The sequence below is a fragment of the Cornus florida genome, unplaced genomic scaffold (genome assembly GCF_030987335.1).
Source record: "Cornus florida cultivar Cherokee Brave unplaced genomic scaffold, ASM3098733v1 CherokeeBrave_3.0.0_Hap2_Chr10, whole genome shotgun sequence".
NCBI classification, from domain to species: Eukaryota; Viridiplantae; Streptophyta; class Magnoliopsida; order Cornales; family Cornaceae; genus Cornus; species Cornus florida.
In genome coordinates this window covers 24,677,734-24,690,561 of record NW_026775580.1, presented here as the reverse complement: position 1 = coordinate 24,690,561, position 12,828 = coordinate 24,677,734, and the positions used below count along the sequence as shown (strand labels likewise).

At 42.4% G+C, this 12,828-nt stretch overlaps 1 protein-coding gene across 1 annotated transcript; it reads left to right on the top strand.

Annotated features, from left to right (window-relative positions):
• The first annotated feature begins 76 nt into the window (after positions 1 to 76).
• On the top strand, positions 77 to 2,537 carry LOC132277439 (uncharacterized). Its single transcript, XM_059779297.1, has 3 exons — positions 77 to 670; positions 831 to 2,174; positions 2,244 to 2,537. Exons 1-3 carry the CDS (start codon positions 77 to 79, stop codon positions 2,535 to 2,537), a joined length of 2,232 nt encoding a protein of 743 aa, XP_059635280.1.
• Positions 2,538 to 12,828: the final 10,291 nt, after the last annotated feature.

Sequence of the window (12,828 nt, the reverse complement as noted above, 5' to 3'; positions counted from 1 at the left end):
CTAGTGTGCGTGCGTTAGCGGAACTCCGATCTGGTCAAGAAATCTGCAGTTGATGACTTTGCTTCGATCTGGAATGATGATCGGAGAGGCGAACTCAAATCCTTTGGAGAACGGCCAGCAGACGAAGCTCGATGAGCTGATGAACATGATCGACGCTTTGAGGAAAGAAAATGCAGAGTTACGAGCTAGAATGGAGCGTCGTGAGGCTCCTGCAATTTCGAGGCCACCTCCTGAAGGAGAGGGAGCTTTACCGTCCCAAGCTGATCGTCAAGGTGATCCAGAAGGTGTCAATCGTGTTGATCCACGTCGTGATGAAGTTATAATCGGTGATCTGCCTCCGAATGTTCGTCGAGTAGAGGATCGAGAAGGATCTATTCATCTAGAACCGCATCATGAACGGATTATGAGGGAGGAAGCACCGGCATATGAGCATAGGGTTACGTCACTGTGGCAAAGTGAGTTTACGGAGGACAGGTCGTTAGATCCGCCTTACCGACCTTCATTAGCAACAGTTGATTACCACAGTTCAGAAAGGAAATCTGCCGATCGAGGGTTTCCGTCACGATTTTCAAGGGAAAACGAAGCATTGCGCTCATCAGCAAGGACGGTTGCATCTCCGTTCACTGATAAAATTCTGAACGCGCCGAATCCGAAGAAGTTCTCCATGCCGGTTTTCATTCTGTTTGACGAAACAACCGATCCGGTCGATCACATCTACCATATTCAGTTGAAAATGGCTTTGAATACTAATAATGATCCTTTGATGTGCAAAATGCTTCCCTACGAGCTTGGCTGGACCAGCTCTCAATTGGTTCAAGAATTTGGCTCAGGGCTCAATTGCCAGTTTCCAGGACTTATGCGATAAGTTCATAAGCCAGTACTACGGGAATAAACGTCCGGCTAAGGATGTATTAAGCCTTTTCACAATGAAGCAGCATAAGGATGAACGGCTCCAAGCTTTTCTCACCCGGTTCAACCTCGTTAAAAGCATGGTAATGAAGTGTCATCCGTCCACAGCAGTCCAAGCATTTAAACTCGCAATGAACCGGGGGATGCCATTCCACACTAGCTTGGTGGTTAATACGCCAAAGACCATGGACGAGCTGAACGAGAGAGTTGACGGTTTTGTTCGTCTTGAGGAGGAAGAGGCAGCTAATTCGAGGAAGACGTCAATTATTTCGACGGAAGAGAAGTCCAAAGCCAAGATCCGGCAAAAACAAGCTCAGCCGCAACGTCACCCCTCATGGAAGGCGGAAAAGAGGCCCAGGGAGGAGGAATCAGTCACTCCACTCAGAGTCACCTTAGCGAGGGTATACCAAGAGAACAAAGATAAGTTTCATCCTCCTCTGCCAATCAGGCAACCTCTTGAACATAGGGATCAAACTAAACATTGTGCTTTCCATAGTGATTTTGGACATCAGACTAACAAATGCAGGAACCTAAGGAGGCAGGTAGAGATGCTAATCGCAAAGGGGGGATTTGCAAGCTATGTTCAAGGTCTGGCGCAAGAGCAGAACCGCCCGACTGAGCAGATCAAGCGGAACCAGAGGCCGAACCAACACAACTCTCAGCCTGTCCGGATTATAAATGCAATTCGTGGTCAGCCTGAACAAACGACGGAGTCAGAAGAGTTGCTCAGAATGAGGTTACGCCAGTCCCAGTTGAAAAGAAGGATTGGCAGTGTGCACGCTTTGCACCAGCAGAACGCGTCCACATCGATAAAGTTTGATAAAACGGACCTGCTACGCGTTCAGATTCCTCATGAAGATCCATTAGTCGTCAGTCTGACAGTTGCAGAATGCCTAGTTCGAAGAGTTCTGATTGATCCAAGAAGTAGTGCGAATGTCATACCCAGGGTGACGTTCGACCGACTGGAGATTGAACCCGAAAAACTCAAACCCACAGGAAATCCGTTGCTCGGATTTGATGGGAAGCAAGTGGAACCCATTGGAATTGTGGAATTGACAGTACAAGCTGCTAAGCGAGTTTTGACCGAAAGTTTTGTGGTCGTGGAAATTCATCCATCCTACAACCTCTTGATGGGCAGAGGATGGATTCACAGAGTTCAGGGCGTCCTATCAACCTTACGTCAAGTGATGCGATGTTTGGGTCCAGATGGGACCAAGGTGATAGACATACACAGGGACCAGGTTGCAGCTAAAGAATGTTATTCAGTAACTTTGAAATCTGCTAGAAAAGGAAAAAATCCCATCCGTTCTGCCAGTCCAAAATAGCAATTACAGAACCCTCCTCCCAGCAAAGATAGGGAGGAGGTGCCATCAGTTCTGACCACAGAACCCCTTTATGAAGTGAAGATTAACCATGAGAAACCGGACCAAACAACAAGGGTGGGAACTAAACTTACTGAAGAAGAAAAACTAGAGTTGACTGATTTTTTGACTCAGAATATAGATGTATTCGCATGGAGCCATTCAGATATGCCAGGGATAAATCCTGTTGTATCCTGTCATTCTCTCAATGTAGATCTGAATGCAAAGCCAGTGAAGCAGAAGCAGAGAAGATTTGCTCCAGAATGAAATCAGATTATAGCTGAGGAGGTTGATCGGCTGTTTGAAGCCGGATTCATCAGAGAAGTTCAGTACCCCGGCCTGGCTCTCCAATGTTGTTGTAGTGCAGAAGAAGAATGGGAAGTGGATAGTGTGTATCGACTTCACTAATCTGAATAAAACTTGCCCAAAGGATAGTTTCCCATTGCCAAGGATTGATCAAATGGTAGATGCCACCACAGGATATGAGCAGTTAACCTTCCTGGATGCTTATTTCGGTTATAATCAAATTCCCATGGATCTAGTTGACGAAGAGAAAACTTCGTTTGTTACTGAACGAGGGACTTATTGCTACAAAGTCATGCCGTTCGGATTAAAAAACGCTGGAGCTACTTATCAGAGGCTGATCAGCAAGATTTTTAAGGGCCAAATAAGAAGCACTGTCGAGGCTTATATTGATGATATGGTGGTCAAGAGTAAGAAGAAGAGCGATCATTTAGCGCACCTGCAGGATGTGTTCGATGTGTTGCGCCAATATAGGATGAAGCTTAATCTGGCCAAATGCTCATTCGGCGTAAGCTCCGGTCAATTTCTAGGACATGTGGTCAATCATAGAGGAATTGAGGCCAGCCCAGCGCAGGCAGAAGCCCTGATCAGAAATACAGAGCCAAAGATAATTAAGGAGGTGTAAGCACTCACAGGTCGGATAGCTGCACCGAGCCGATTTATTTCCAAGCTTTCGGACCGCTGTAAACCTTTCTTTGATACAATTCGAGGGCACGGAAGGCAAACCTGGGGGGATGAGCAACGACAGGCGCTAACCAGCCTGAAGGAATACATGCGTAATCCTCCGGTTCTGTCTGCTCCCGAGCCAAATGAGAAGCTCTTTCTGTATCTTGGGGTATCCAGTATAGCGACTAGTGCCGTTCTGATCCGTTGCAAAGAAGGAAAGCAGTTCCCGGTGTTTTATGTTAGCAAAACAATGTCTGAGCCGGAAAGAAGGTACTCCAGGGCCGAACGAATGATCTTGTCGCTGGTCAACGCAAAAAGGAAGCTTAGACATTATTTTGAATCTCATCCGATCGTCATTTTAACAACTTTCCCTTTGAGAATGATCCTGCACAAACCGGACCTATCGGGGAGAATGACTAAGTGGCCCATTGAATTGAGTTCATTTGATATTGCATACAAGCCCAGGACGGCAATCAAAGGTCAAGCGATGGTGGATTTCCTACTTGAATGTAATGCTGAAGATTTGGTAGAGGATTATAATTGTTCTTTGTGGAAGCTCTTCGTGGGCGGCTCCTCGAATCAAATGGGGGCAGGGATTGGAATCCAATTGCGAACACCAGAAGGAATTACGCTGAGCCAAATGATAAGACTTGAGTTCAATGCAACCAACAATAAGGCAGAATACGAGGCGTTGATAGCTGGGTTGAAGTTGGCTAAAGAACTGAAGATCAAGAATCTGATTGCTTATAGTGATTCACAACTAGTCATTCGGCAAGTCAATGGGGAATATGGGGCCAAGGATAAGACCATGGAAGCATACCGAACTGCGGTTCTGCGTGAGGCGAAAGGCTTTGATCAGATCAGGTTCATCCAATTGCCGAGAGAGTATAACGAAGATGCCGACCGCTTGGCTTGTAGTGCATCCAGTTCTGGAGAGACTTTGGCTAGGGTCATCCCGGTTGACGTACTGATCCAACCTTCCATTTTTGATGAGCTGCCTAATCCGAGCGCTCAACATATTAATGTTATACCATATGAGCCGAGCTGGATTGATCAAATCATGGCTTTCATACGTAATGGTGCACTCCCCGAGCAAAAGGACGAGTGATAAGCGCTGAATACTGTATATTCAAGCGCCCTAAATTACATTAACAAAGTCCATTAATTGATTATTTTATGTAGATTAACTCCATTTGCATGTTTTTATGCATTTTCAGGTTAAAGTGCAAAAAGGAAGCAAAAATGATGCCTTGTGGAATTTTGAACAAAAAGGGTGCCATTTCTGAATTTCTGGCAGCAGTGATCCTAACTTTTGTCGCCATTATTGACCTAGCAAACTCAAGAACTGGACTTCTATCATAACATGAAAGATTTATATCTCTGAATCAGCTTTCCAAATCTTCAAGCGGTTCATCATTCGGAGTTCGGAGCAGAGAGTTACGATCTTCTTAACAGAGGTGCGCAGAACTGCCTGGCAGCACTGAAGTACTGCCTTTCTCCCCATTTTCGACCAACCAGACTTGAGAATTGGGTCTTCATCAAAACATGAAGTTTTTAAAGCACTGAATCGGCTCTCCAAATCTTCAAACAGATCATCATTCGGAGTTCAGGGCACACAGTTATAGCAGTTTTACCAAAGTAGGTTAGCGCTGAGCAAGAAGAGCATGTTGCACATTGCACTAATTTAGAGTGTTCGAGACCACTTTTCGAGTGCTCGAAAATCAGGCAGATTGCACTCGGAAATGGCTCAATTTCAGCCACTTGCACATTGGTTTTCTCAATGCCATCTTCCTTCTTTATGAAGTGGTTGGAGGTGTTCCTTGGAGGAGAGAGAGGGTTTTGTTGGAGAATAAAAGGCTACCAAAGGCCACACATTTACCATCCTTGAATTTTGGCAAGATAGAGGGGAGAGAAGAGAGCAAGGAGGAGAGTGTTCTTGAGTGCTACAGTAGAGCTCGAAAATGAAGTGGTATTCTTCTTCTTCTTCTTCCATTTTTGTATCAATGGAGAGCTAAACCTCCATCTAGGGAGGTGATGAAGCCTCCTCTTTTGATCATGTTCTAGATTAGGTTATACTTTTGGGGACTATAATGTATAATGTGTGGAAGTTTCATAGTCTAAGAGCATATTCCTTCTTGTAATGAATTTTAATGTGTAAATGGTTGATGTAAGTTCATTGTCATATCTTTGATGATTCTTGGATCAATCTTATTGCTTTTATTTTCATAGTGACAATGAAAATATAGACTATGAATGTTTTTCAAGGCATGTTGATTTTGAAACTTGATATTCCATTGCTTAGGTACCTCCTTTGATGGTTTATACTTGATTCCTGCCTTCATGTGCTTCACCATTTGATTGAAAGCTTGATGGTCTTTTGCTTGAGATAGTGTATTTGATTCTACACCTTAGTTTAAGTAGTTCAACTATGGTAGCTTTTGATGGATCATTCTTGTTTTGATTAAGTGAACTTCTTGATGATTATTAAGCAACGAAGTTGCTTCATATTTCTTGACCATTGCATATATGCTATTTATCCCCAAATGTAGACCTAATCTAGCATGTACTTAGGGAGTAGTGTGGATTCATCTCCCTAGTCGTTTCTACTTGTATCTCACTTCTTCAATTTCATTGCAATTTATTGCTTTATGCACTTTTAATTTCCTAGCTTAAGTGACATCCAACAAAACCTCTATAAACCTTTCATCATTCTAAGAATGATTCTAGACATTTAGGTTGTATTAGACTAGCGCAGTCCCAGTGGTTCGACTTACCCGACCAATAGCCCTATTTTACAATGATTCGTGCTATTGCGAAGGTTGATGTATAATTGATCAACCGATCAACGAGGCAAGAAAAATTAGGTCCAACGCGGCAAAGTATGCCATTGTGCGTGATCAGTTGTATAGACTTTCCTTCTCGGGTCCATATTTGAAGTGTGTTACCCCAACAGAAGCTAGACAGATTATGCGAACCATTCACGAGGGAGTATGCGGAAATCATTCAGGAGGAAGATCTTTAGCACACAAAGCAATGACACAGGGGTACTTCTGGCCAAACATGGCACGAGATGCAGAAGAATTCTCTAGAAGATGCGATAAATGCCAGAGGTTCAGGTCATTGATACATCAACCACCTAAAGACCTGCATGTAATGGCCACCCCATGGCCTTTCGCGCAGTGGGGGATGGACGTGGTTGGCCCTTTGCCGACTGCAAGATCGCAGAATAAGTACATTCTGCTAGCAACTGATTACTTCACCAAATGGGTAGAAGCAGAGCCGTACCCTAGTGTCACCCAAACTCAAGTAAGATGTTTCATCTAGAATAATATTATCTGTCGTTTTGACGTACCAAGGTCAATCGTGATGGACAATGGAACCAACCTCGATAACAAGCAAGTGAAAGAACTGCTGGATGAATATGGAATCAACCAGAAATTAGCAGCAGTCAGTCTTCCCCAGGCTAATGGTTAAGCCGAAATCACAAACAGGACAATATTTGTTTGAGAAAAAGCTAGAGAATGAAAAAGGAAAATGGTTAGATGAGCTTCCGAACGTCTTGTGGGCTTACAGAACAACCCCAAGACGGTCGACTAGAGAGAGCCCATTCGCTATGGCCTACGGCACCTAGGCGGTGATACCAGTCGAGCACTTGGTTCCAACTGTAAGGAGCTTGGCGTGGGATCAAGAGCAGAATGATAGAATGCTGAGGTTTAATCTCGATTTGCTGGAGGAAAAAAAGGATGCGGCTGCAGTAAGGCTTGCCTCTTATCAACAGACGCTTGTGAATAGCCATAACAAGAAGGTGAGGCACAGAGACTTCGCTCTTGGCGATCTGGTTCTGAAAAGGAAGGTGGGAATAGTCAAAAAGATGTTCTCCCCATGGGAAGGTCCATATAGAATAGCAGAGGTCATAGGGAAGGGGGTGTACGTCCTAGAAACTATGGCAGGAAGGGTGGTCAATAAGCCATGGAATGCTACGTCTCTGAAAAGGTACTACCAGTAGAAGTAGAGTTTAATTTCAAGTAATACGCACACTTTAAATTGCATACTTGCAAGTGTATGAAATTCCCATATTTTATAAAAAGTCTCTTCTTTGTCAAAAATTAATTGACACTCTTCCTATTCAGCAAAGTTAGTGGCAGCTGGCACTTAAAGCCGAACGCCAAACACTTGCTTAAAAAATAAAAATAAAGCCAAGTGGCAAGAGGCGTTCAAGCCGAGCGCCAGGCATTCAGCAAAGTTAGTGGCAGCTGGCACTTAAAGCCGAATGCCAAATACTTGCTCAAAAAATAAAAATAAAGCCAAGTAGCAAGAGGCGTTCAAGCTGAGCGCCAGGCATTCAGCAAAGTTAGTGGTAGCTGGCACTTAAAGCCGAACGCCAAACACTTGCTCAAAAAATAAAAATAAAGCCAAGTGGCAAGAGACATTCAAGCCGAGCGCCAGGCATTTAGCAAAGTTAGTGGCAGCTGGCACTTTAAGCCGAACGCCAAACACTTGCTCAAAAATAAGTAAGATAAAGACAGAATGGTGACAAGGCCGAACGTTAAGCACTTGTGAAAATACACTACAAAGTTGAAAATAGAAAACTTGAAGGATGGAAGTCGTGCTGAGCAAAAGCATTGTCATTCATTACCAAAAGGTCCCAAGGTACATAGCTCGATACATGAAGACTAAAAAAAATAATAATAATAAAAAAATAAAAAAATAAAAAATAAAAAAACTGCTACTGGATGTCAGTTCTGATGATCTTCTCCAGGCTATAACCTATCATTCTCTACACCATCATCCTCTGGACCATTGAGGTCTTCTCCATTCTCAGCTGCCCTATCATCCTTAAAAGGGGAGTCAAGATGAATCACTCCCTCAGCAGGTATAGGTCTGTCAGCAGCAACTGAGGAAGAGGGCACAATGGTAGAAAGGGGAAGAATATTCAGGGGATGAAAGGGTGGGACAATTCTTGAGGATGCAACCTCTATACACTCAATGAAAATATTCTCAGCCGAGTCGCAGGGTGGGTTTTGATAATTATTTGGGGGTTGGATATCCAGAGAAGCATCTAATTCATCTGGACCAGCACAAGAGCTTGATTCACCTTCAGGGGGAGAATGGTCAATAAAACCGTTTCTGTACCCTTCAGCATACCGGATGGCACTGGTTCTGGTGAAGCGAGCAAGGAGAGCTTTCATACCCCCTTCGACTTTGCAGATCATGTTCAACAAGGAAGACCGTTCGTTTAAGAGCTTTTCCTGTGAGTTCGCATGAGACAACCGTTCAGCAATGAATGAGTGCTGAAGGTCTCCCTTTTCAGCTTTGAGAGAGTCCTTTTCTGTCAGAGCAACACTCTTCTCAGTTTTCAAGACATCAACCTCATCCTGAAGAGAATCCCGTTCGGTCTTCAGGGTATCCCGTTCAGCTATGAGGGAATCCCTCTCATTTGCCAGACCGTCTCTCTCAGCCTTTAAGTCAGCAACCCCCTTCTCTGACTCGCTCAGCTTAGACTCCAGCTCAGCAACTTTGGCCTCAAGGAGATTCTCTGCTTCAACAGACCTTTTAAGGCCCACAGAGAGGGATTTAAGCTTTTTGTTTAGAGTTTCAATGGTCTTTTGAAAAATGAACATCTCGAATAAAGTCTGCATAAAGAAAAAGAAATTCAGGTCAGACTAGCTACTAAAGAGTCATAGCAGAAAAGAAACGCATTTCAATAAAAAGAAGAGTCACCTCTATAGCAGCAGCTGGGAACCGCTAGAACATCTCACCAAAGGATAGCTTGTTCTGAATCTTAAGGTCCTTGGGGGTCCAGAAACCCTTGTAGAAAGCAAAGGAGGTGATGGGGTCCTTGTATGTTGAGTCAGTGGGGCCAATGGTTGATCCATCTTCATGGCTGAGCAAAGGTCGCCATAGAAGAATGGATGGAATCGGACCAGAGGTTCTGGCCGATTTGCCTTCAGGAATGAAGAACCGGGCAGGGGGCAATGGTTCAGTAACCCTGAAGGAAGCCGTCCTGATCCTCCGGGCTGGTGGGATATCACTCTAATCATGACCGCCCTCAGGCATTGGCCTTTTTCCTAAACTTTTTTCTGACAGACCAGCATTAGCTGGCCCTCCATTGTCTTGAGAATTTCCAGCATCCTGAGTGCTCTCTGAGGAAGTATCAGACGAGATGTTGGAAGGCATAATGATGGGAGCAGTAGGACGGATCTCAGCAGTATGGCCCACAATAGGGTTCTCAGCATGAGTGAGCTCAGAAGGCGCATCAGCAGAACGGTTTGTGACTTGAATCACAGTTGGAACAATCACAACTTGCTCTAGGGCAGAGACAACAAGGAAAGACGATGTGGAAGCAGGTGTAGATGATGATGTGATAGCAGGAGCGTTAGAAGGGGTGGGAGCAGGACGCCTCCTCTTGCTGAACGATGGGATCTGAATGTTCTCCATTGTAGACCCTAAAAGAGAGATGTCAGAGAGATTGTCAGATGTAAGTAAATCAGTAGCTAAAGGGACATTGTTCAGCACACTTTCTTGCAAGGTGTCTAGCCTAGCCCTACAGACGCTGTAAACCAGTTCATCATGGGGAATTTGAAGGCATCTACAAAGAAAAGTGCAAAAACGGGGAAGACAACTTTCACAGTGGCATTCAGTAGGATGTGTTTTCAGCTTTTTATAGCCAGATACAGAACATGCTCTAAAGGAAGAAGGGATAGAGAAGGATTAGACGAGCGGAGTCTGCCAATTCCCACCAACCACGATTAAATTTCATCTCCAACATTTTTCAAATGAGTTCTTATTAATGTAGATCGACTGTTTGTCAATAGGGAAGATGTGATAGTACAAATCATTTTGTGAAATCTTATTAATCCGATAGCAGAGGAAAAGGTCAATAATGTCAAGATTGAGACCTCTGTCACGATTCAAGAGCAGGAGGACTGAAATTACCCTAAGAAAGTTTGGGTTAACTTGTAGGGGGCAGAGCCCCAATTTTTTGAAAGCATAACAAAAGAATGGGTGTAGGGGGAACCTAATGACGTTCAAGTGAACGGCGGAGAATAAAACTTCCCCAGGAAGGAGACCCTCACTAGATCTCCCGTCTAAGTTTATTGGATAGACTCTGAGAGAAACGTCGCGAGGAATGTAATTCTTGGATCGAATGGCGTTCAGGTTAGGGGGAGCCATAGAGAAGGGGAAGAGTCCTAGGCAGTTAAGGTGTCTTTTTAAAGAGAGATTTAAAAAAAAACTGACCTTGAAAGTTTGTGATGAACGCAGCAACGGTACAGTAGCTAAAAATCGAAAAGGAAAGACTCGCCGGAGAAATTGAAAAGGATCGCTGGAATGTGCAGGAAGGCAGCAGAGAGTAGAAGCGAGATATAAGAAGAAGGGTGAAGGTTGAAAGACCGGAATTTATAAAGAGGAAAAGTAAAGACGACATGGAACTCAAAAGGTTAAGCCAAAAAAAGTGGCGCTGCAGATCTCGAAGCTTGGGTTTTTGTGCCAGCCGTTCGATTCCTCGTGTCATTGCTCCGAGCCGTCAGACCAAGATCATGTCTTTTCAATAATCTCACCCTCATTAATGAGGAGAGAGATTATTGGGGGCAAATGAGGACACCAAAATGACCCGGGCTTGGAATGATCCGTATTGCAAAGGACGGGTCGGGTATGGACAAACAGCATGGAGCAAGTTCGCGCGGGATGAGCCCAGGTCTATAAAGTCATTACAGAAGCCCATATTAAAATGAGAAAAGTTAAGTCCAGGCAAAAAGGAGCAGATAAGGCCCAGGCCAGAGGAGGTTGTAACCGTCTATAAATAAGGGAAATCGAGAGGGAAAAGAGGTTAGAAAGCATTGGGAGTGAAGAAATTCTCTCTCTGTAATTGGGGGAAATTCTTTGTACTTTCAGCATATCATTTCAAATTGTTCAAAAAATCAAAGCCCATTTCAGATTCAACTGCTCGTTGTCTTCGTCGCCATCGTCGGCGTTGAATTGCTTCCAATTCTCGGAGACGAAAACGATTCTTGGAGATGCCCAGAAAGCATATCAGCCACAGTTTGTGAAGATTGAGGAGCACAATTTCTGCATGAATCCCTCTCAGATCAAGTACAATTTAATCACCATGAATCCCTCTCAGATCAAGAACAGAAGAAGAAGAGACTCCCATGGCCATGGCGAGCGACGAAGATACGATGGAGAATTGTTTGGTTCTCTTCTGCATCGAAGCTGTGTCATACTACAGAGAGAGAAAGAGAAAGATAAAGAGGAGAGAGAGAAAAAAAAAAAAAAAATTGGGTTTCGGGTTGGGTTCAGTTGAGCCCAAGCCCAACCCGAATGTGTCTGGGTTTTGACAAAACCCAACCCGAACATGAACCCGATTTGTGAATATAAGCCCCAATTTCAAAATTTTTGGGCTGGGCTTAGGTTAGGCTGGGTTAGCCCGCCCAAGTTGCAGCCCTAGTGGGTGGGAGGTTAAGGTTAATGGAGTGGATTGGGTTGTGCTTCGTAAAAAAAACTTACAAAAAATTCAAAGGTAAGTTATTTTGGTTAGTTTTTGGTAAAATATTTTAGATAAGTATTAAATCAACCAAACACCCAAAAATAAATAAATAAATAAATAATTTTTAGAAAATATTTTACATAAGAAGCACCTAAATTTGAACCCAATTCATCCAATCAGTGTATGCGTATATTTTTCTTATATGTGACAGTGGATACAAGTGTCATTAGTTTTCCATGTGTGACAATGGAAGACAGAGGTTGAATACACAAAGACAAAAATATTCCAAACAATTGAAAAAAAAAAAATCCGCAAGTCTATTTCAGAGTCACCTAAGGCTTCGTTTGGTTAGATAGAAATAACAAGAAAAGAAAGAAAATGATTTTTTTTTTTTTTTTTTTTTTTTTTTTTTTAACATTTGAAGAGTTTGGTTGGCAGAAAAAGGAAAATTTTGAGGAAAATTATTTTCCACAACCACCTATTTTTTTCATAATTTTTCTTTTCTAAAAAACACAAGGAAATTTTGATTTTTGGAGAAAGTTTTGTAAATTTACAATATTACCCTTTCTTTTGTGGTAAGTTACATGCTATTCAAACTATAAAATGATAATTTTACATAATTTTCTTACAAAATTTTCAAACTAACCAAATTGACTTGGAAACTTAATTATCCTTTAGGCTCCGTTTGGTTAGATAGAAATAAGTAGGAAAAGAAATAGAAAATGAAAGAAAAGTGAAGTAAATGAAAAGAAAAGTTATTTTCTATGAAGCATTTGGTTAATATGAAAATTTATTTAGGAAAATTATATGAAAATATTAGTTTGTTAGTTTGGATAGCATGAAAATGAAAAGAAGTGATTGCGCATACCAAAATTACCCTTATGATTTCAAATACTAAAAAAATAAATAAATTTGTGTTTGATGATTGTTTATTTTATTCAAAGTTTTAATAAAATGATGAATTATTAAATTTTAATAATATAATTATTTATTTTGTTTAAATTAAAACGATACTTCAAAACTTCAGCAGAAGTTTTGTTCAGAACTATCTATTCAGAAGCAGAACTATCTATTCATTTAAGAGAAATAAGGAAGCTTAAAAAT